At 47.2% G+C, this 25,000-nt stretch overlaps 1 protein-coding gene across 1 annotated transcript in view; it reads right to left on the reverse strand.

The window, feature by feature from the left end:
- The window catches only part of dock1 (dedicator of cytokinesis 1), a gene marked incomplete at both ends in the record, with an annotated part of 180,827 nt that overhangs the window by 36,070 nt on the left and 119,757 nt on the right, over positions 1-25,000 (reverse strand). Inside the window, 4 exons of the mRNA XM_080542248.1 lie at positions 891-991; positions 2,581-2,659; positions 16,944-17,038; positions 19,187-19,288. Coding sequence (XP_080398374.1) covers positions 891-991; positions 2,581-2,659; positions 16,944-17,038; positions 19,187-19,288 — 377 coding nt within the window. The remainder of the gene's footprint in view (positions 1-890; positions 992-2,580; positions 2,660-16,943; positions 17,039-19,186; positions 19,289-25,000) is intronic.

Raw genomic sequence — 25,000 nt, forward strand, 5'->3', positions numbered from 1 at the left:
TGATACTAGAAGAGTGCAGTACATAGTTACTGTGCACTTCATGTGAAGTGTGAGCGGGGCAGTGTTCCACAGGGGGCCAGTGTGGTGTGATATCAGAGGGAGCCAGGAATAGGCCGGCCTTTGCTTCGAGGAGAGCCAGAAACACTTAACACACCTGGCCCCACCAATTGACTTCTACTGCCTCTCTATTGACAATTTCATACACAGATTAATGTGTTTTCGTGGATACAATTATACTCTCTCAGATAGTAAAAACAACTCTTAGTGTAGGTTAGAGAAGATGTTACAAGCAGATGTTTTAAAGGGGCACTTTTCAGAAGCGAATACAATTCGAAACCCCCACGACCATTTGATGTTACGCAGCAACACAAATGTACTCCCTGCAGCTTGACGTACATTACAGAGCAGCTAAATGAGATATAAAACTAATTTCATGCCCACCTAAGTATCAAGCGTGGGCTGGGATAAAAATAAATAAATGAAAAAGATGAAAAAGAACCGCACATGGGGTTAGGAGAGGAATGTAAGCCCGACCGCAGACGTTGAGAACAAAAACGATATCCCCCTCCGAGTCTGAAATCCACGAGTCGTACAGCACAGTACCTAGGGGTGAGAAACCAGCGAAAGACATGAACTGTACAAGGCCAGGAGTGAGTGTGAGGCCGAGGCATGTTCAGGGATGTAACAAACAGCACAGCCTCCAGGTGCAGTGCGTCCCTAAGACGTTCAGCTTCCCTGTTAGCCTTCTGTGCCATGACTTATTAAACCCGACCCAGTATTGGAGATGGAGGCCCGTTGTTATGTACGCTGCCGACCGGAGGGTGGGGGGGGGGGCGGGGGGGGGGGGTGAGAGAGAAGGAGGAGAGTGAGAAGCTGCCTCTACTACTCACTTCTGGAAGATCTTGGCTCGTTTGTCGCTGGAGAAGTTCTCCAGCTGCAGAGACTCCTGGGTAAGGAAGGCCACGGCCAGGTGGAAGTAGTTGTTCCAGAGCTGGGAGGAACCAGGGAGAGAGAGAGAGAGAGAGAAGAGAGAGAGAGAGAAGAGAGAGAGAGAGAGAGAGAGAGAGAAGAGAGAGAGAGAGAGAGAGAGGAGATGGGAGGGGTGAGAGAGAGAGAGAGAGAGAGAGAGAGAGAGAGAGAGAGAGGGGGGTGAGAGAGAGGGGGGTGAGAGAGAGAGAGAGAGAGGGGTGTGATCTGAGAGAGAGAGAGACTGAGAGAGAGAGAGGGAGAGAGAGGGGGGTGAGAGAGAGGAGGGGGAGTGAGAGAGAGACGAGAGAGAGAGAGAGAGAGGGGGGGTGAGAGAGAGAGAGAGAGGGAGAGAGAGAGAGAAGAGAGAGAGAGGGAGAGGAGAGGAGAGAGAGAGAGAGAGAAGAGAGAGAGAGAGAGAGAGAGAGATGAGAGAGAGAGAGAGTAGAGAGGAGAGAGAGGGGGGGGTGAGAGAGAGAGAGAGAGAGACAGAGAGAGGGAGACGAGGGGTTGGAATCACAGACAGGGAAACGTTAGATGCTGTACAGGACTATTACAGACACTTGCAGCTGGTCACTTGGTATAAGTGATTTCAGAAGCTACTCAGCCACTAAAACAGTTTTGATAGGGGGGCTGTGTTTGGATCCAAGCCCAACAGAAGAAGTGGCTGGTGATTTTGGCACTGGGCCTCCAGGGAGCACTCTCAATCATGTAGACAAAGAGAGAGACTGATTTAAGAGACGGCTAGATGGAGCGGCACCCCAGAATAGCTACAGTTTCATAGCCGTCACAATCCTCACTGATATCCATAAAACAATAACTTCATCTTTATTAGACTACCTCCCAAGGCGTACACTTCCTTATGCAATTACCCACAGGCAAAAAAAGGCGTACATACACAAACACAGCTTCGATTCCCGAGATAAATGATTATCCCATTCAGAGGTAGTGGTGATAATCAATTATCCATATGCCCTTTAGTTGTTGATTAGGATAGAGAAACTAATAGAATGTACTAGCTAGTTGCAGTTCGCCAACACAAAGAACTTGGTTTAATGAATTCATCCATTAAAGGCTTTTAAAAGCTGCTAGGGCCCTTGAAAAGCTGTTAAATAGTTACCGGAATTTAAAATGTTTCCGTATGCGACAGATTTGAAAAGTAAGCAAAGTGGGAGCCATGCCATCGCCAATGGCAGGTTAAAATATTCCGAACCGTCTTATTAAATTGCGGCCCATTATACAGTAATTTATGTCTCAACGGTTTTTATGCAAATGTCCTTTAGTGCTCTTTGTATCCTGAGGGTCCCAGAACCGCTAGTTTGAGCATAAAAACCTGTTCCAAGATGACTCAGCAGGGATCCTTCTAAGTACAGTAAGTACCTGAAAATGTCATCCCTGCTGTGTCATCCGCCATCTCTGTCATGCGGGGTGCTTTTTCCTTAAAAGCGCCAGAGTCATGAGGTCACCTGTCAGATGTTCCAGAACTTTTTTTTTACCCGTGATATTTTATAATCACCGTCACACATGATCGACAGTGGTCTCGGGGAAGGGAAACAGTTCACTCTGCTTTGTTTTTTCCACAGCAGACCCCCTTTGACAGGTTGCAGCACTTACCTGGAGCTCAAAGTTGGTCTGATCGAGGAATTTCTTGTTCAACACGGCCGCATACTGATTAATCGCCCGCAGGAAGACTCTGGAAGATAAGAGAAATGTTGTTTGGATCCTGTCTTCCTGCTGATGAGATTAGCCATTGCTGAGGATAAGGTGGGCCCTATTTACCCTCTGTTGTTTCTAATTAAGAGGGCTTGGGAATCCACTGAGAGACGTTGCTCTGTGTTCCTCGTAGAAACCAACGAACCGCCCTCGTTCTTGAATACATACTCAAGCTTTGTGTTCGGAGGAGTGATTGGATTTAACCCTGTGCAAGCACCCTTCTCTCTCTCTACTGTGATAAAAACTGAGCTTTGCAACAAAAACCATTAAGTCGATAACGTTTCTTTTTTTGTGAGCTGCCATTGAACCGAAACATTCATAAAGTTAACAAACCAGCTCATTTATTGGCCTTTGCCTATTGAGTTTTTACAGCATTGCATTTAAAACCTTTTATTCAAATCAACACATAACAAAAACCCAAACCAATACATTATCTCACCGTGCAGTTGATCACTTAATGGACCAGGCTGTGTGTGCTGATCATAGTTCATTCATTGCGATAACATTCTAATAATAAAGTACCCATTCCTGAGCTTTAATCGGTGGCTAACAGATTCTTTAGTGACCCTCCCATATGGCTTCCTAAGAGATGCGCGATCACTGTGGGAGCTGGAATAAGACACAGAAGATAAACTTAATCGTCTTTCCAACACTGAAGCAGCAGGAGAGCATTAGCGGGACTGCAAACGACACCGGTCCACTTAGTCAAATTAGGGGTGAAAGCAGTGAAACCACTTACCTTCCTATACCATTACTACAGTATGTTCTGTCCTACTCTTACAGCGTACAGCAGGTCTGTGAGTACAGCTCACGTTGAACGACTGAAGTGGATAGATACGGTACTGTGTCAATGGCTTTGCCATCCTATTGCAGCAGGATCAACTTTGGGTGAATGTCGTCTAAACACTACAACAGTCTAAAAAAAAAACTAAAACGGTCTAAAATGTGCGGGCAGTAAATCATTTGGATTGAGCGGCAATCGTCACTTTGCAAGGCGAAGGCGGAGAAGAGTCAATATTCCATCCAACACATTGACGGAAATGATGATGAAAATAATATTCCTTCAAGCTTGATTTGATAGCACAATAGCTGTTTTGTTTTTCTGCTACTGTAAGGCCTACGTCAATCTCTCAGATCGACTCGGCGAGCGTTTCTCCTGCTGATGGCCGGGAGAAAACTGATGGGAGTTGACTGTGTACAGGGGAGCTGCAAAGGTCACGCCTCAGAGAAAGAGTAACTATTGTAGCTCTTCATTGTTCCTGACCAAATGTCAGAGAAAGACCAGCGCCTGTGCTTGATATACAAAACGGGGGTTCTACGTAAAAAAAAGAAATCAAAAGAAAAATGTCTCTCCTACAAAAAATTGGAGAGGAAACTTTCAGTTTCTCACGTTTAGCACTTCCGCTCTGTATCAACATCTGCATCTGGTAGTATTCTCAGCAGAATCCTTTTTGTTTAATCATGACTTTGACTGGTTTGCTGATCCGTGAAATTCAGAGGAAAATTTTCTTGCATCAGCATAGTTCAGTGTAGTGTTATTTCTCTCTCTCTCTCTCTCTCTCTCTCTCTCTCTCTCTCTCTCTCTCTCTCTCTCTCTCTCTCTCTCTCTCTCTCTCTCTCTCTCTCTCAGCCATGTGATACAGCAGGCGGTGCTAACCGGAGTGTTCTTGCAGAGAGTGTTGCTTAATAACATGTGACCACATCAGAGTGGAGGTCAGGGCACATGCGATAGGAGGACATGCAATGGAGGGAAGCAAAATGGAGAAGAACACAATAAACACAATGTCAGCATCACATACCGTAAATACTACATACGGTACTATGCACATCCTATGCTACAGCACATACGGTGCCGTCTTCAATGACTATCATACATGCTTCACGGAGTACAGCACTCGGAAAAGGTCAAATGAAAAATGTGATCCATAACTGCTCACATTTCCTTCTGCGACTGAGTGCTTCTGTAACCGCTCATTGAATAATGGCTGCCATCAGGTCCGGTTATAAAAGTGAAGTAGTCCATAGAGATAATCCTTCAGACAACAAGGCTACATCTTTCACAGTTAAAGTGTGCTTCACAGGTATGGTAAATGGGCACATTTAAAAATATATATTAAAAACATGAAGCTGTGCCTCTCCAGAGCAAAAGGCTGAGCGAGGCTGAGAGACAACATCCACACAGACCATGTCCTTAACCTGCTCTTTGACGAGCCTGGAATTCGGTTTTAAATCTTCCAATTTGGCAGAGACCGGGAACACAAGGGCTCGCAAAACACCTTTCAACAGTGATGAGTAGATCTTAACAAGAAGACTGGCGGACGGGGTAATCCTCTCTGATGTTAGGGAACGAAATGTTAATAACTTAAGTGGCGTGAAGCTTTTAGAGGGGGACTGTGATTGCCACTTACAGCGTCTGTGGCTCTCCTCTCCACGTCGGAGACACCTAACTTGGTTTGCAGGCGCTAAAGCAGCAGGACACTGCCTCAGGTGGTGTCTTCACCTCAGGGGAGAACACTGGCCAAGTTTCAATTGTTTCTCTCCTCCAAAACGTTCTGTATCGTCTCTCAGAAGCTCGTTTGGATTTCCGTTTATTTATAATAAGCCACTTTGTTGTTGTTGTTGTTGTCACGGTAACGGTGGCTCACGGTAATTCCTTTATCCCGGCCCGAATAGCTGTTCAGCATTCTACGAACGTGTGACTCACAGCCTTGGTGTTCACACCGGCTGGCTGACAAAACGGTGACACGTGACCGACCGAGCGACATATCAAGACGTCAAGACCAGGCAAGGTGAAACAAGGACGATTGCTATTCCGTGGCTCAGATCAGTGATCATAAATGAGTGATAAAAGAGACATTAAGACGTAAGGCCCGTGTAATTGGCCGCGGCAGGTTGAGCAGACCCTCTCGTACCAAGGCGAGTCCCGAGTGAGCGATTCGCCAATCAAGCGCCCATCAGTTCAACCCTGACGGGGAGTAGGTCTCAGTCAGAGCACCCACCCTCCCCGTTACTGCAGACGTCAGCCCTTCCTCCCCGCGTCCGCTGGGGCCTGTCTCCTCTGTGATTCTGCAGCTTCTAACGACCCCCACCCCGTCACCTCGCCCTCCTCTAACATCTCATTTAACAGAAGAGTCTTGAGGCTAACAAGCAGCGCCCCCCCCACCTTGGGAAGGAGAACCACCACCTCTGACCTGGCAACGTGGATGACTCTGGGCATTTTAAACCCAATGCAATATTCATGTCCACATCCATCTCCCGGGCCGACCCGGCACAATCCGGGGGCACATATGCTCCATATATTCCCACAGTCACCTTAGTCATTAGCCATGGTTAACTGTTGCTGCGCACCTTTAGATAACCCATTAGAAGTCAATTTTTCTAGCCTTCTCTCGTGCGCCAGAGCGTTAACAGAGTCCCGAATCCCCCCCCCCCCCCCCCCACCGCAGCCCTCCAGCAGCCCATTACTAAACCCCAGCCTTCCAAAGCTTGGCCTCCCCCCCCTCTACACAGTGCACACCTCACTCAATTTTCTGCAGCTGTGAGCATGCCAATATAGATGATACGCTTAACGCCGGGCTAATGGTAAAGTGTGTTTCTATCCACTGCACCTGTCCACAGAGAAATATTACTGCTCTATATCACACGTCTACCTGGATACCCACAGTAACCTGCGACAGCCCCCTCCCCTCCTGAGCACAAATGACTCTATTGGCCTCTATACAATACTCAGCCATTGTAATAAAGCTGTATCAGTGAATCAGACTAATCAGGTAGAAGAAATCCAGCGTGATCCATTTCAGTGCCTTTTACACGACTGCGTGTATGACTCAGCAGAGCGGGGCTATTACGGGTTGTGATTTGATTTCAAACCCATAATAGTCCAACTAGATTTCCTGGAGCACGCTGTAGTGAATGCCAATGGGAGACCGTCTCGTACAGAGACGGCACTGAAGCAGTCTACTGGTCTTGGGTTGTTGTTGTGTTGTTGTTTTTCTACCACTCGACACTCAGTGGGATACCGTCGGAGATCAATACTGCAGCGCACCACTACCCGGTAAGCGAATCTCACGATGCACAACACCGCACTGCTTCTCAACCGTTCAACAACCCCCCCCCCCCTCTGTGGCCGCCCTAAATCTCCCCACGTCAACGCTAATTGATAGCACGGGCTATCAAAGTCAATGTGCTCTTTACCTGCTCGTGTACTGTAGCCTCTAACTCATATCTCACACACGGCGGGGTTTGAAGTCAGGCAAGAGTCAGTTGCATCTAAGAGCCACGGGGGCACTGTGCAGTACAACAAGGCCGGGCTTCCAGTAAAGCTCTCTAATGTGCTCCGGTGTTACCGGATCCGTGTCCACACCGCCGACGGTTAAACTCTCCGTCTTAAAGAGTATTTAAACCCTGCCTACAGCCTGCCCGGGCTTAGCTCAGCTCAGCTCCCGACACATAATGGGCTTTTCCAGCCAGACGGGCGCCGTTCCTTTGTGGCCCGCCACATCCTGCCATTAATTAAAGTGAAATCATTAATGAGGAAGATGAAAATAGAATGGAATATGTTCGTCTCTTCTCACTCCCTCTCTCTGTGAACTCCAAAATTCCCACCACACTCAAGGCAATTGCGATAGGATTAAGGCGCTCTTCTCTGCTAATTTCCTGAACTGCAGCAGAGAGATGAATAAATAATAACGATGAGAAAGATATGAAAATGCAGAGAGAGAGAGCGGTTACATCTGTAGACCTGGGATAATTGGGAGTAATATGGTGGTTTAAGCCTGCGAAAATGAGGACATACCCATAATGTCCAAACGCATGTTTATCCAACGAAGGCCACTTCATCATAATAATGTCTCCTCACACAACAAATGACCCTAATGAATTCCAAGGAAAGCCTTAGACGCAGGGCCTTGCAAGAGACTAATGACGGTAGAAGAATGCGTGAGCGTTTGAGTAAGGGAAGGATCCTGGCTTCATTGCTCTCTCAAGCTTGCATTATTAACCGAAGCAAATGCCAAGGGGGAGATGCTCGGCTGCATCACTACATATCTGTGACGCGCTCCCATTATGATGCAGGGGGGAAATAAAGACTTCCAAAACACAGGGAAAGGGTGCTGACAAGACACCGCGTTACAACTTCATTACAACAATACAAACGCTAAATGTTCATTGCTGTAATATTGAATAGGGTAAATGTAAAAAGGGGCAAATCCCTCCCTATCAACAGGTGATGTTTTCTCCATGAACCAGCATGTCTTACATTTTCAGCGCCCCCCACCCCCCCCAAAGGAATTTCCTTCACAACGTGTTATGTTCTACTTAATTTAGTATTTTTCTGCTACAGTTCAGTGGGATTTAGGGTAACACTGATCATCCACTGACACTTAAGCCATTCTAAGCTTCTGCAAGCAGAGAAAAAAACGAATACTCTCTAAATAGGAGCTGGCAACTTTTGATTAGGTACAGAAAACACCCCGAACTCTCCTAATGTGTGACAATGAGATACATTCCGAAACTAACAGATAAATATGCTCCCTCAAATTGTCTGTCAGAGTAATCGCCCTATTATTGCAGATTGATGGGAATACTTGTGTGCACCTCCCGCAGCGATGGCACAGAATACAGAGGACGTTCTCGTTTCCTACACTAAACTTCCAACAATCCCTGCACAAAGTTCTCCTCGGATAATCCTCACCCAGGCATCTAGCATATATGCTAATGACGAGTTATCAGCCCATCGTACTTGCTAATTGAGTTCAGAGAGCAGCCCTGATAATGATCAGGATCTATTTGCATGCTAGCGCGAATAGCTGGCGTATATGGTCTGTGCTCAAAGATAAGCCAAGGTCAAAAACCTTCATTACCCAGACCAATTTATTAAATTAGATTACGTTTTATTCCATGCATCTGATCTGATGGGGGGGTGGGGGGGGGGTGATTTATTTTCCAAACCCTTTTCTATCTCGACAACTCCCTCTACTGTTCCTCTACCGTCCTATACACTACTTAGCTAGCGCATGGTTTCCGGAAGGTTGTTGCAGAGGGAGGTACTCTCCCAGTGAGGGGAGGAGAGGGAGTGATAGGGGAGTGAGGGGAGGAGAGGGAGTGATAGGGGAGTGATGGAGGAGAGGGAGTGATAGGGGAGTGATGGAGGAGAGGAGATGGAGAGTGTGTCTGATTAAAGGCTGACCCTGCAGCTCAGTGAGAACTGGTGTGTGCTGTGCTGTGCTGTGCTGTGCTGTGCTGTGCTGTGCTGTGCTGTGCTGTGCTGTGCTGTGCTGTGCTGTGCTGTGCTGTGCTGTGCTGTGCTGTGCTGTGCTGTGCTGTGCTGTGCTGTGCTGTGCTGTGCTGTGCTGTGCTGTGCTGTGCTGTGCTGTGCTGTGCTGTGCTGTGCTGTGCTGTGCTGTGCTGTGCTGTGCTGTGCTGTGCTGTGCTGTGCTGTGCTGTGCTGTGCTGTGCTGTGCTGTGCTGTGCTGTGCTGTGCTGTGCTGTGCTGTGCTGTGCTGTGCTGTGCTGTGCTGTGCTGTGCTGTGCTGTGCTGTGTTGTGTTGTGTTGTGTTGTGTTGTGTTGTGTTGTGTTGTGTTGTGTTGTGTTGTGTTGTGTTGTGTTGTGTTGTGTTGTGTTGTGTTGTGTTGTGTTGTGCTGTGATGTGATGTGATGTGATGTACTGTGTTGTGTTGTGCTGTGTTGTGTTGAGCTCTGTTGTGTTGTGCTGTGTTGTGTTGTGCTGTGTTGTGCTGTGTTGTGTTGAGCTCTGTTGTGCTGTGTTGTGTCGTGCTGTGCTCTGCCGCCATCCCCATGTCATGTGACTTGGCGGCTGAGGACCGTGGTGACGCCAGCCTGAGGAACTGACGTCTGCGCCAACCAGAGAACACAACACACATCTGAGCTGCAGACGGGTGGGGGGGGGGGGGGGGAAGGGGAATGCACACTACACCAAAGGCTTTTCTGATCCACGCTGAAAGTTAGGTAAAAGAAAGGTGTACAGATTACTAATGAGCAGATGCAGGCAGTCCATTAGTCATCGGCTAAAGCATAGGCTCCTCATATCGTCAGTTTGGTGTTCCGTTTTATCTGTTATGGTGCTTCACATTTAACCGCAGGCTGTTGTTGTTGTTGTTGTTGTTTTTACAGAAGGTGTACAGCTACAAGTCACTTTGGATAAAGGCGTCTGCTAAATGCGCAAACATGTCAAATATATATGTAATTCTGACCAATTCTGTCACCAAGTCGGTCGATATGTTAATAATTAATTACTTTTTAAGCTCTTTAAAATACAACATGGGGTTTTCTAGTGATTCTTAAAAGTCCCGACTAAACACAACCAGTGCACAATTTTCTTTGCATGGTATTGATCCAATTCAATGATTAGACTTCTCTCAATGTCAACAAATGGACTTCTCTGGGTACTTTAGTAATGACGGGCCAGGGCTTCTAGTGTGAACACCTCTTTCCTCCCGCGGGTTCTTTTGGCAATGCCCCCCCATCTCCTATTATGTGCTCTAATAGGTTTAAATCAGTCAATAACAGAGAGATAGAAGTTACAACATGATCAGTGGATTAGGATAATCTGGGCGGCAGATGTTGTGTATTAGTGACGGTTTCCTTGCGTAAGTACACTGCGGCATCTTGTGCGGTACTTTAGTCAATGTCGACCCCGCTGAGCGGGCCGCCAACGTGCCTTACAGACATTACCAGCAGAAATTAAAAGCGTATCATCACGCACGCACGCAGACACACACACACACACACGCACACGCACGCACGCGCACAGATGAGGGACGGCTGCTGGGTTGATGGACCTTTCATCTGGAGATGTAATTAATTGTCTGATCAAAGAAAGGGAGGGGTTGCCCACGGATCTTGTTGATTACCATGACAACTCGTGTCACTTATCACAGTTAGGGAGGAGAGAAGAACCGTCACCCTGTGGCGTAGCCTGGCTCTCCAGCATACAGTATGTCCCGTACATGCAGGACTTTGATCAAGTGTCAAAATGGATCTCGTCACGCCTTGGCAGGGGGGAGGTGCCCACAATCCACATGCCATCTCACAGGGTGGGATCATAGGCGTCAGAGCACATGCACAGACACTCACTCATGCACTCACACTCACACACTCGCACACTCACACAGTATCCCTGGTGGTGAGGCTGGCTGTGTGGAGCCTTGCACGGTGTGAGGAGCTGATTAGCTTATTCTTCCACACTGGCAGGCTGGTGTTTTTACTGGCACGTACGGACACACACACACACACACACACACACACACACACACACACACACACACACACACACACCTGGAGAAACAGAGCACGATCCTGCAGCGGAGGGTGTAATGACACATCACCAATCATGGTTCTCTGACGAGAGTCCCTCCCCAGGTTCTCCCCCAAAGAAAGCTCTGTCTTAATCTTGTTACTGTCGAATTAAACAATCAAACTCTGGCATGATGTAGAGACACCAAGCAAAGCAGACACAGGAGAGAGAGAGAGAGAGAGAGAGAGAGAGAGAGAGAGAGAGAGAGAGAGAGAGCTGACTACAGTCACCACCATTAGTGAAGCAGCTACGCGGGGAGCGGTGGAAAAAGGTCAGGCTCCTCTCCAGCTCTCAGCTCAGATGACTGGAGAGCACAGCGTGGTGGGGAGAGAGAGAGAGAGAGAGGTAGCCATGCATAAGAGATATTAATTACCTCATACGGAGGACTGGAATGAAATGGAGCCGCTGCTATGTTACCTTCGTAAAAAAAAAAGAAAAAAAGATGATGTCTGAATACGGTTCTTTTCTCGGATGTGGAAAGCACCTGAGCACTCTCTTCCCAGGAGACGGCAGCTCCGGGCGTATGGTGGCTCGCGGGGGTCAATGCAGGTCAGCGCCTCATTTGACAGTCCTTTCGCCCCTGCCGTCCGCCGTGGTCCAGTCCTGGCTTAGAGACCGGGCCAGTCCAGGTGCTGTATGTAAGCATGAGTCGATAGTGTTTCCCCTTCAGGTTTATTAGCACCACCTTAATGAGCCAGTGTGGGATGGATGGATGGAGCGGGTCAGAGAGTTAAAGAGACGTTTCTTCAGCCTTTCATCTCTTCATCTCTCTGTGAGAGGCTCCCGTTCATCTCCGACACATCCTCCATTCTTACCTTTAATTAACTGCTTCACAAAGACTCAGGAGGTTATAACACACAGAGTCCTTTTTTGGGGGGGGGGTCATTTAATATCGACTCTAATTTGAAGGCGGTCACATGGTTCAGTTATGAAGTCCGTAGACGGAGGGTTTTTTAATGCAGACTCTGCGGTTTTTAAAGTACAATACCTAATCACATTTCAAACAAAAGGTTGGTTCTTGAATTCCGTACGGGTGGAACGGCTAATCTGCGCTGACGTGTTTCTGAGGGAAGAGGTCTAGAGATGTCCGTCTGATGGGAGGTGTGCAGGTTTTTCCCTCCCGAAAGAATGGATTACTGACAAAGGATTCCGATAAGCATTACCACCAGACTGACGTTAAACACACCGTACTTTTGTATCTCTGTTACAGCAGCCCCTATACCTCACGCTGTTTCTATTCAACCATTTTCACTCAACCGTTTTGGATTAGATTGTGTTACCTAATCTAATCCAACATGGTTGACCTCCATCACTCTACTGTTGACCTCCGTCACTCTACTATGCAACAAAATGGAGGACGGGGCATATTAATATGGCAAATGTGACAATGCATTGAGTGCCTTATAGTTTAAAGTGCGTAAAAACAACATCCAGACAGCAAATTGATGACATAATGATAACACGTAGCATGCCATAACTCAGAACACAAGTTGTTCATCATAAAGCTGGGGAACACCACATTTGGCGGACTTAGTCAGTGATTATCAAGAAACCGCCAGCTGTTGTCTGATGAATGTGCTGGGAGGCCTCTCATCCCTGGGAGAAAACACACATTAAATTGAGAGTGCTTAATCAAATGTCATCCTCTGCTAATTCAGTTAGTATTGGTCTCACAAAAATCACAATCTCTTTTTTCTAAAGGTCAATTTTAGCCCAATAAATAAAACAAATATCAAGTTAAAAGCTAACAGAGGTGTAATATGGACTTGGAAATTAGGTGTTTTCTCCCAGCCTTGAGAAATAAGAAGCACAACATGGTTGGCATTAAACATTTGTAGGCACCTCTTCACAGAGGACTACAAAGACCAACAATCCCCATATGTTCCAGTTTGACGAGCATCAGATACAGCATGGCTCTGTTGACATCAATGTCACTGAGGCCCTGAACGTAGCCTCAACTGACTGCAATTAAGGCGAGAGTTAAGAGAACATCTGTTTTAGTAAATTAACCCTTCGGTCACACAAGTCTCTTAACACTGCGGGCCCAATACCTATGTGTAGCAACTCTGTAATGCCTCAAGCAACAGTATTGTACAGTATTAAGGTACAGCCTAAAAAAAACAAGTGTTCTGGTGTGCCGTACATCTCAAAGGACAACACAGTCAGTGGCCGCGCTGATCTGCTAATGATGACCCCTACGAGTAGCACAAACATGACTCACACTGGCTCATTGTCATGTGACTCACATCTACCTAAACGTCCTCAGCATTGAGCCGTCACGGCCAATTATGTCGTTGTGCGCGAGCAGCGGCCGGCGGCCCTCCGGTGCAGGTAACAGTTAACAGCCTGTCCTGACGCGGACGCCGCCGTCCCCATGGCAATTAGGCTGCAGACCGTCCGTTAAGGCCTGGGGGAAGGAGTGGGAGAGCTACGCGGTACGCTCGCGGGCGGAAGATGCCCATCTCATTAGCGCTCCTATCACAAAGCCTTCGCCGTGGCGCCTCGGACACATGAAAGAACACCCCCCACTCCCCCCGCGTGGGCGGCACACTGCCGGACCGACCAGCGACGACACGGAACCTTCCAGGGACGCCCGGCAACCGGGGGCGGTGGCGGAAGTGAAGGTAATTTACATGCAGAGCAGCACGTTGAAGGGGCCCTTTGGGCCATGTGATTAATGCGATGCTAACGACGCAGGGGAAATGGGTTCGACTCCGACGCACAGCGAGGGCCGGCCTCGAAGACGCGCTCCCAGACGCCCACAGAGTTTCGTTCGCCACCGACACACCTTCCAGCTTCACTGCTACGGTTCAGAGCTATAGGTTAACACAACTGTTTCCCTTTTCTTTTCTTTTTTTCCTTCTTCATTTCCTACCAGGCTTTTCCAACAGAAGTATAGGACGCCTGAAGAAGGTCTATGGACCGAAAGCTCGCAATAAAACACTTTTTTTTGCACAGATGAGTGTGCGGATGCTGCTTTTCTGCACTCTATTTGATGCTATTCAGCTCCAGCACCTCAGCTAGGTCTGACCACGGATGAGCGGTGGTTATTTTCACGATTCCAACAGAAGGATAGAAAACAAGAAAGCGTGGAGCAGCCATTTGAGAAGGAGAGCCTTGTCTTCTGAGTTAAGAGAGTCTGGGGTCACAGCGGTGGTAGCGGTGCTAGCCACTGCTATCGCCATGGAGCCCGGTCACCTTTAGATCGGCGGGAAGGCCGATTGAGTGAACCTGACTCAATTAGTCTCCCCGCACCGTCCGCTCTCTCATACGCATCCCTGATCAAAGACTACACGGCGGCAGAGCATGACATGGGCTCCCCGCCGCCCTACGCTGTCTGCACCTCCATTATTAATGGGACGTTACATACAAAAGGAAACGGCAGGCTAAAGCACCTCTCGTAGAATGAATGGTCGTGTCACCTTGGATACAGCAGGTAGGGGAGAGGTGGGGGAAGGGGAAAGAAATCCATTAAACACACCGCAGGACAGAAACAAATGGAGGAGTTTGACTAATTTGTCAGAAAGCCGACAACGGCATTATTCAAACCCCAAAAATAAATAGTAATAAAAAAAAAGCTATGGCATTGGTTACAAAGAGATGAGTCAGAGTTTGACAGACTTGTTTTTTTTTTCGTGGAGTGAAACAACAACTTAACAGACTGCAGAGTGACTGGCCACCGGCATACTGAGCACATATCTCTGTCACCGAGCGAAGCAAACAACCTACGCCTCTGTAAGCATAGAGAATCACAATCAGAATCCGAATTGCTTTTATTACATCAATGTATGGGCACACAGAGTAAAATTCGGGTACCCTAGCGAGAGCTGCGGTGGTGCGGTGGTGCTAGAGATGACAAGAAGAGGCGCGTGAAGGACCGTGTACTGGCCCGAGGGCATATTAAAACTGATACTGGACCTCAATACTTTTCTATTGGGGGTATAAAACCAAACTAGCTATGTATCACACTGCCCAGTGAGCTGAAGCTAGTGTGTAAGCATTTGTACAAGACAACATAGTCAACATTGACTGTTAAACCATTAAAAGGAAACAGACCATTAAAGGGGAACATTTGCCATTGCGGTGTTCTCAAACTAAAACAAGCAAAGGACAAGCATAATCAAGTCCAATGCACACCTCGTGTGTGTGTGTGTGTGTGTGTGTGTGTGTGTGTGTGTGTGTGTGTGTGTGTGTGTGTGTGCGTGTGCGTGTGTGTGTGTGAGTGTACGTGTGTGCATGTGCGTGTGTGTGATCATAACAAATATTTGGGACTGGGCCAGCCGCCTGGGAGAGCTGGGGGTGGGGCGGCCCCCCCGTGCGCCCTCCCACCATTGTTTTCATTCCCTACCATGCATTAACAGTGGGGACACAGTCTCCAGCAGAACAGATGGGATTTCCACACCTGCAGGGCGCACAGGGCCTTCATCACAAAGGCAGGCTAGATAGCCGCCGCAAGGTCTTTTGCATTCTGACACAGGTGGTTGACAATGTTTATGGGACGGCTGCATGAATTGCAATACGAGACCCAGACAGAGCCGGGGCGTGTAGCAATCACCACCGACTTGATGACAGCTGCAAGAGAAGAAGTCATACAGATATTCCAGGGCCATTTCGACTGAGATATTCCTGCACCCTGATGATGTTGGAATGGACTTAGGTGTGGGTGGGTGAGGGGGGCCGGGTGGGGGAGACAAACCATTCTGTCAAGAAAAGGTTTACAGCAATACATTTTTGCACCTGCTGTAGCGCCTACGGGGTTGAGCGGAGCAAACACATCCTGACATATTCAGTGTGTGAAGGCACGTGAGGTTTTTGTCGAAGATTTTGATGATAGAGGACACACTTGGTTACAGCGTCGGGTGATTCCACATTTGTGACACGGTCTGGTGAATTCTCAAGTTGCGCAAATGACTAAAAAGCTTCTTTAAAAAATTTAAATGAGCCCCGCGGTGGCGCAGCGGTCTAAGCATCAGTCTCTGGTGCAAAGCTGCCCACCGGGGACTGGGATCGAATCCCGGTCTCGCCAGACCCGGATATGGCCGGGGCCCACAGGGAGCGGCATATTGAGCGGCCGCTCCCAAGGGGGGTATAGGACTATTTCCGGACAAGGATCCGTCGCGCAACACCGCCCCCGGGGTGCCGGAATAACGGTGTTGGGCTCGAGGAGCCAGACAGCTAGTCTGCCTGGCTATCTCCTCTGGGGCTGCCGGCCACGGGGTCGTGCGGCGGATCCTACGCAATAGGCAGGGGATAATTGGATACTAGGTTGGGTGCAATTGGATACCAAATTGGGTGAAAAAGGGATAAAATCAGAAAAACAAAATAAAAAATAAAAATAAAATAAAAAATAAAATGGTGTTTTCCGTTGTTTTGAAGAACCCAAAATGACCATGCCTTTCTTGGAGACTTTTTCACCAGACCCTGCCACGTTTTGTTTTAAAAGTAGACAAAAAACCCCCGAAGCTTTCTAGTTCCTTCTGTTGACACACAACACCAACAGATTCTAGTCTACTATTAAAACCTTGACTTTGATTCGAACTCCTCCTCAGAACCACACTTAATCCCCGTTTTGTTTTGTTTTTCCTGAACACACATATTGAGAGAGAGTTGGTGAGAGCGGGGCCCATTAATAAAACATAACACAACGGCACTAACTAACTCTGGAGATTAGCAACTGGTAAAAAAAAAAAAAAAAAAAAAAAAAACAAGGCATCGATAATTCATGTTATTGTTTGCGGCTGCGCTGCTCATCTGATCACTGCGGCTCTACGGAGGCCTTGTGCCGATGTTTGCATGGAGAGAAAAAAAAAAAACATTTGAAAATGTCCTTGCCCACTTCTGACTGCTGTTCCTTAGCAACAACAGCGGAGGGAGATCAAAGCAGAATGGCAATGTGTGTAGAAATAGGGGGGAGCGGGCGGGCGGGCGGGTGCCCTGTACTGTACTTACTTATTCTGCATCATGTTCATTATCACCCAGTCACCGGGGTAGACGTTCTTCCCAATAAGGTCCTTGAACATGATGAAGGTTTCCATTAGGAAATCCTAAAGGAGAGAGAGGGAAGCATTGGAAATCAAGACCGTTATTCTCCCACCTGCAAGATAAGGCCAATCTGGGATGAACTGTGAGAAGGACTTATGGCCCGGGGGATCAGGTTCTGTTTCCACTCAGACAAGCCAATCAGAGACCAGCCTCTCAGAGACTCAGACCAGCCAAGTCCTCTCAGAGACTCAGACCAGCCAATCAGAGATTCAGACCAGCCAATCAGAGACTCAGACCAGCCAATCAGAGACTCAGACCAGCCAATCAGAGACTCAGACCAGCCAAGTCCTCTCAGAGACTCAGACCAGCCAGGTCCTCTCAGATAAGGAACAAGGTTGTTAGGTCCATTATGTTTAAAACAACATAAATCCTTGCAGCCAAAATACAGATTTGTTCAAAGTTGACACACACACACACACACACATCGGGACAAGGTTTAAGATGAAACACTCACGATGGACCGATAATCCTAACATTAGATGTTAACCGTGGAAGCATGCTATACAATGTGATTACAACCATGTTATCGTTACATAAGAGACGCACGCACGCGACTGAACCCATCGAGACGTATGCATCGTTATCAGAGTCATGATGCAATCATCAGCTAATTGAGACTAGACTAGTCTGTTTCTCACTGTTTCATAGTTTCTCACTGTGTATGCCACAGTAAGTTTAGAGTAACTGTTCTTACATTTACATTTTTGGCATTTAGCAGACGCCTTTGGCATTTAGCAGACGCGACTTACAACAAATACATCTGTCTAAGTAAGGGAATCATGTATCAGTCATCATAAGAAAAAGTAATCTATGCCAAAACCAGGGGCCTGTTGTTCTCTACACAACAGTGGTGGTGTGGACATCAGGAGGAGTGGTCGAGGACAGTATTATTATGGCACCACTAGAGTAGGCTGTCTTACCTGTACTATTGTCACCTTTATCTTGTATTATGCTTTAATTATTACGCCCCATGTCTAGTGCTGCAATGTATTGTCAGGAACCGAAGCCTACACATTTTACTCTGTTACACTTGTGTAATGTGATATAAGAATAAACTTGAAACTTGAAACTGAGTAGCCTTGATGCTAGGTTGTTTGGGACGATTCCAAAAGACCCCCAAAGTTCTTTGGGTGGCAACCAGCCAGTTCTGAAATGTGGCCACTGCCCATGCCACTAATCATAAATCTCGGAAATGGCCATCTTCATCACAGTGATTTCTTGCTATAGCCCAGGAATGACGCAGGCTCTCTGAGACAAGCCATGTGTACACACTGATACACACCATGACAGAGAGGTGTTTTATCCTCCTCACAGGAAACCCATCGCTCCCTAAATCCCATTAATCACGGCATGCAAAAAAAACAGACAAAAGACCCCCTACGGCGGTGTAAACCGAACGTGGTATCGTGGTGGGCACGGGGACACTTCCACGTATACATGGATGTCTCAATTGCGTCGGGGATCTTTCGGGGACCACGGTACCTAAACGTTTCAGAGAGCTTTCCTGATCTGTACCAGCGAATATCCAGATTCATTTTGTAGAACAAATATGTACAGATGCTAACCTTCATCGGCTCAGGCAAAAGCAAACTGATGGTTTTGCCTACAACTCAGGGGAGATCCCAGTGCACTGCATTATGCTAATCGGGCTCTGAATACTCTGAAAAATATTGCTCCGAGGCCAGAATTATTCAAAACTGGAATCCATAACATCAATCAGATGTATCCCCTCCCTCCCCTGGTCGGCCTCAGGGGTAGAGTTGGTTTCTGTAGCCTGGTAAAGAGCTATCATCAAGGGCACGCCGTACAGGGCAGGAGGCGGGAGGACGCTGTTTCGGTGGAATCTAATTGAGATTCAATATCAAGTTACGTCAGGATAGAAAAAACAAAACAACGTGAGCTACCTAGAAGTTACATCAGCATCTGACAATCTGGATGAGGATGACGGATGATGGAGGCCGATATTTCATTATACTCTAATGTGGGGCGTAGATGTACATTATTACGTATTCACGTAGAAATGTGACAAAACACGAGGACATGACATACTGTAACAACACATCGATTGTCTGGTTCATTGGGCTAATGGTAACAAGACATCGATTGGCTGGTTCATTGGCCTAGCCTATCAGGGAAGAGCTGCCTCTCACCACCACGTCGGTCCTCATTTTGCCGAAGGTGTTGATCAGGTGAGAGTAGTGGTACTCCTCCATCTGTCTCAGCGTAGCTGTCATGCTGGCCACAAAGCTGCCCTGAGAGAGAGAGAGAGAGAGAGACTTTTAATACACAACCATAATGAATACATACATGTAATTGAAAAAAAACAACAACAAAAAAGAAAGAAAAGAGAAAAAAAAGAAAGGAGAAAAAAAAGAAAGAAAAGAGAAAACAAAAAGAAATAAAAAAAGAAAAAAGAAAAAAAAGAAAGACAAATCAATGGCTCAATCCTCGTGTTTGTCTTGAGAAGATGCTGGAACAGATGGTGGGGAGACGATAAGAAAATGAGCTTCATCAACACAATCAGACAGCCAGGCAGTGGAGGAGGGGAGGTGTGGGGAGGCCGGGTGGATGGAGCTGAGGCTGAGGGCTGAGGCTGAGGGCTGGGGCTGGGGCTGGGGCTGGGGCTGGGGCTTGTGGCTGGGGCTTGTGGCTGAGGCAGGCTTAGCCTCACCAGGGGATTAAGGGGAGACCTGCTCTCCTTACCTCCTTAGACCTTCAACTCCCCGACACTCTCTCCTCTCCACCACAGGGACTCCCTCCACAGGCCCCTCTGCAGGTGTGCCTGGCTGTCATTCACAGTGCTACTCCCTCAGGCTGTTTCCGACAGAGTGCAGACGGGTGGGGGGTGGGGGGGGGTTATCACTTGCAGGTGTGAATGTCTAGATGGATGGTTGGCTTGGTTGAGAAGGTTGTTTGATTCGACACAAACAGTGTGATATGACTGATAGCTGTTAAAGAGTCTGGGGGTCGAGATACAGATTGGGAAACGTGGGTAGTGGAAAAAAACAACAACAACAGCACGTCTCTGCCGACGGCGGGCGCAATGTGTTTCCAGAGAAACCATTACAGACACAGAGGCACGATGCAGGAGATAGCATAAGCCTAAGAGAGGGATGAACTGAGCCTCTGCTGATAGTAGTCTAGTCCAGCAAGGGCAGGAAACGTAGGAGAGAAAGGGAGTGTTTCTGTGATGTGTGAGATTGGGAGGATAGCAGTAGAGTGAAGGAGATGGGGGAGAAGTACCTCATAGGGGAAAGGGAGTGGGATTTTTTCGATGACGCTAACATTGAGACTGTTGATTATACACGCAATTATCGAGAGACTAATTAATGCGAGAACAAACAGGGAAACGGGGAAAGAGCCATGAGCAGTCGCTGAACGTCAGGCACGGAGGAAGGACTCTGAATAATGTAAATGAAATGTCTTTATTATCTTTTCATTTTTGGTCGGGTGTACTGCAGATGCCTCCCTTAGATACCAGATACATCTCTCGTCAAGTTCAAAGCGATGTTTTCAATTTTCAATTCTGAACGATTTTTCGAGACTTCCCCCCCCCCCCCCCCGTTTCTTAGAGAAGGCATGTACATCGCTGACGCGTCACAAATACGCAAGACAGATAAGGAAATTAATTAAAAGTCAACTGAATCAACACAATATGCATGAGAGCACATTCAAATTATGAGAAGTCTTGTGTTCTGATAAGCCCTTCGATAATACAAACGTTACAGCTGGATGTGTATCCCAATCTCAAAATACCTCCGTCGGTAAACATATCAATCATATCATCGAGAGTTCAGTACAGTTGACCTTAATCCCTGGCTCATAACCTAAATAGCGCCATTCGCCCTCCCAAAAAAAAGGAACCGAAATAAAGAATAAATAAAAAGGCGAGACAGAACATGCCAGAAGGAAAATCGGGCACTTCCTATTTTAGACAACAATGTTCATAGGGGACAGGCTATAATTGAGAACTGGAGGATTTAATTGCAACCCTCCTGTAATGAAATAATGACTCAATAATGACTCAGCGGTGTGGTTCGTTCCATACATGGCATTACTTTGCATTGGCGAGCCGCCTATCCTGAAGCAGAAATGAGGCCTGACCCACATAACCAGGCAGAGCGGCAGCAATGCTGAGCACGGTGTGTCTCTACTGCTACTCTGCTACTCTCTCTCTCTCTCTCTCTCTAGGTAAGCATGGCCTTGGTGACGAGCACCCTCTGACCCTATCTGATCTATGACACAAAACACAGGAGAGGGAATTTTCCATGCAAGAATTAGACTACAACAGAAAAACCCCAAATAAAGAAAAGAAAATGGTATTGTATCAACCATTTGTGTTGTTCTAATGCCGTGTCCGCTAGCTTTTGTGGAGGGTTTGTGTAAGGGTTGATACCAGCTTCATACGGGCTGTATTCCACACCGGAAACAAATGAGTATCCTGGTAAATTAAAACAGAGCTGTAATATTGAAACTCTTTGGGGCAAGACCCCTGTCTGCCGAATGTCGGTATATACCGCCTTGCAATGCTCGGCTCACAACACTGCACCCTGAGAATGCGTCCCAATTAGGCAGAGCTTGATTAGGTATAGTGTGTAAATGACTGCTGCTGCTGCTGCTGTTTATTTCATTTCTTATTTTCCTAACCGGTGAACAAAGGATCCAATTACTTGACAGCCGGGCAGATAAAGAAAGAGGGTGGTTGGGTGGGGGTGGTGTGGGAGGAGGGAAAAGGAAAAGAAAAGGACGAAGAAACAGCCCAGCTGGCTTCAGGTTGCTGCGGTGCACAAGAGTGCAGAGAACAGGAGAGAGCAGATTAATCTCGCGGGCGCTTTTTTTTCTCCTTCCCGATTGCGTCGTTACTTAAGTAACTTGCCTGTGGATGACAAGCCCATCCTTCTTCATTTCAGGACTAATTTGACGGATCCAAGAGTGTGAGCAACACCGGGGCGAGTGCTGGCACGATACAGACCCCCCCCCCCCCCCCCCCTCACCCTTGGAAGGCAAGGCAGCAGTGTGTTAATCAGCAGCGAGGTGGGTTCAAAGCGGGCCTTGGTGTCAGAAGTCCCTGGAGCCTGTCACAGCCACAGAACACAGCCTAGGGTTGGTGGACCATGGTCTCTCTCCAATCTCTTCAACTGTCAATAAAGTCAGATGAAGTGGTGACATTTTCATACAGTATGGGCGGCAGGGGAGCATTTTCCCAGGGAGGGACTGTTGAGTAGCCTACTCTCCCCCTGGCAAACCTTCAAACCAGGCCTCCAATGGCACACCGGGCCTACGCCAGTTGTTAGTGGCTTAATGATGTGTGAAAGCTGGCAGATTTTTTTTAGAAACGTAATGTTTTAGTTCCCCAACCAATTTCCTTTTAGGGTCAGCAGCTGTGAACCAGAACACCACCTTTACATTCAGTTTAATTCCTCTAATATACAATGGGGCTAGACTTCAACGATCCTTAAGCTCCCAAACAAATTGTAATTGCTGCTTCAGCCATCCGGCTTCTAATGGAGAGAAAATCCATTAGAGCAAATTAAATGGAGGTGGTAAGAGTCTGTCTCCGCCTCTCCGTTGATGTACAAGGACAGACTATATACTGTAGCCTGGTTCTACTCACCCAGAAAGGAAGAAGACATTGGGGATGTGCAGCAATTGCCGTTGAGATTTGAGTAAATGTTGAGTAAATCTCACGTTCACGTGTCAGAGTCAAGTGAATACACACGGCAGAGGTACGAGACGTAGCAACAACAAAACAGGGACCTCGCCGCTAATGGGAAAAGTTAACTGCAGATTTCAGCTGTTTACCTCGGAGGTCTCAAGCACAAAAGTGCAGCATCATCCCCCTCAGCCGTTTGCGAGCGCTCCAGTCTGTCCTTTTAAACAACGTCTCAAGTGAGCGAGCTCAAAGGCCAGGTTGTCCTCTTAGGTCTGATCTCTTGACTTCATCTCGGTGATGAACTGCAGCTGGTTTCTATGGCAACCGCTTTTTTTTGAGAGGGGGAATCGAATAGCACAGACTCAGAGAGAGAAAGACTCGGAGCAAAAAGAAGTCCTTCTCGCGCCTCTATGACGACTCTATTGGAGAGGGCCAGCTGGCACAATGAGCAGGTGCAAGGAGAGAGACGGAGATACAATACCGCTTCAATCCCAGTCTGTCTTCACAATAGTATGGATAATAAAAGGCCTGGTGAAAAACAGAAATGTGACACAATAATTTAAAGGTTATGAAAAGATAATGGAAAGGTTCAAACCCTCAATATTGTTTTTGAACTGTGTGTGTGTGAGTGAGTGAGTGAGTGAGTGAGTGAGTGAGTGAGTGAGTGAGTGAATGAGTGAGTGACTGAGTAAGTGAGTGAGAGAGAGAGAGAGAGAGTGAGAGAGAGAGAGAAGGGGGTGAAGGTCTAGAGAATTAAGCTATGTCTGCTGCATTCTCCAGTTAGTTATTCAAGCCAGGGGCAAAGTCTCATTTGGATGAATTAATTTACAATATAACTGAGCTTTCTGAATAAAAGCATAGCAATTTAAAGAGATTTGTGTTGTAATAACTGACAACTTGGAAGTACTTCAGCACAAAAGTAATCTATACGGGTAATCTAACTATTCAAGTACAGTAATTACTGTGTCCTACTTAGTAATGGCTTTTAGACAAACTATGTGCCAAGTGGCAATTCTGACCTAACTGAAAAAACAATTAATTACGAACGCAAATTCAACACGCTCTACATTTACACCAATTACATAAATCACAGGAATTCGCTGACGTTCCCTCATGACAGAAATACGTATGCTTGTACTGGAAGCTGGAATTTTGTCCAGTTAGTGGCAATCAGGAAGCGAGCTGAAGGCATGGTCTATTCCAATCTAAGGGTGATCCGCCATAATTGAGAATTCAATAGGCTTCGCAACTTTGAGAATTTGACACTGCGAAGTAAGGGGAGACTGAATCGATCGGACCAGATTTAAATGCAGCTCAAATAAGTGTTGTGAAAATTATCCCATTACGCAGTCTGCAGACGTGCTCAAACTGCTGAGAGACGCGTAGAGTGAGTAGATGACAACTTCTTAAACGGACGCTGATGTCACTGTCAAGGGAGTCATGCCTTCCCAAAATTAGGACTGAGTTGAACGCAACACAGGGGCGACACAATGTTGAGCAATATTGAGTTGACGTTCACAAATGAATCATATTGACAGGGACGTATCTTTACACACACACACCCACCCCCACACACACACCCACTGCCCCCACACACACTCACCCCCACCCACACCCACCGACCCCCCCCCCCCCCCCCCCCCCCCACAAACACCCACACCCACACAGACACACCGTACGGACACACACGGTCACACCTCGACGACGTGTGGGCAAAATGAGGCCGAATCTTAGCGGAAATGAACCAGTGTGATGATGAAGCACGGGGCTTATCCATCATCCTCCTCTCTCTCACACGGAGGAAGAGGCCATCCGTCTCACTTTAAGACCTGACAGGCGGAGACCAGAATGGATGTTTACTCTCATGGCCAACGGAGAGGCTCCATAAACGAGGCATTGTTTTAGGTCTCTAATTAGGCCTACAGGGACACCGTCCACTGGCCTCCTGAGTGGGGAGAGCTCTGTAAAGATCTCAGTAATGACCAATAGGGACAGCGCTAGTGACACACTTCTCTTTCTCTCTCTCTCTCTCTAGTAATATTCTGTCTTGGTTTGAGGTCATGCCAGAGGTTCATTCCAAAAAAAGAGACCAGAAAGTCTAAAAGAAACATCTAGAAAGATGACTTAACAATGCTTTTTAAAAAATCTATGTTTGGGTGAAAAACTCATCTGGGCTACCATATCAAACAAGCCATCGTGGACACGCTTTGTGATAGACACAACCACCAATACACAGTGTCATGGAGTGGCAGTATGCGAGGCTCGGAGAGATCCGCATGTTACATTTACATGACATTCATGGCAGTGAGCG

This window comes from Nansenia antarctica (assembly GCF_963989245.1).
Source record: "Nansenia antarctica genome assembly, chromosome: 11".
Classification (NCBI taxonomy): domain Eukaryota; kingdom Metazoa; phylum Chordata; class Actinopteri; order Argentiniformes; family Microstomatidae; genus Nansenia; species Nansenia antarctica.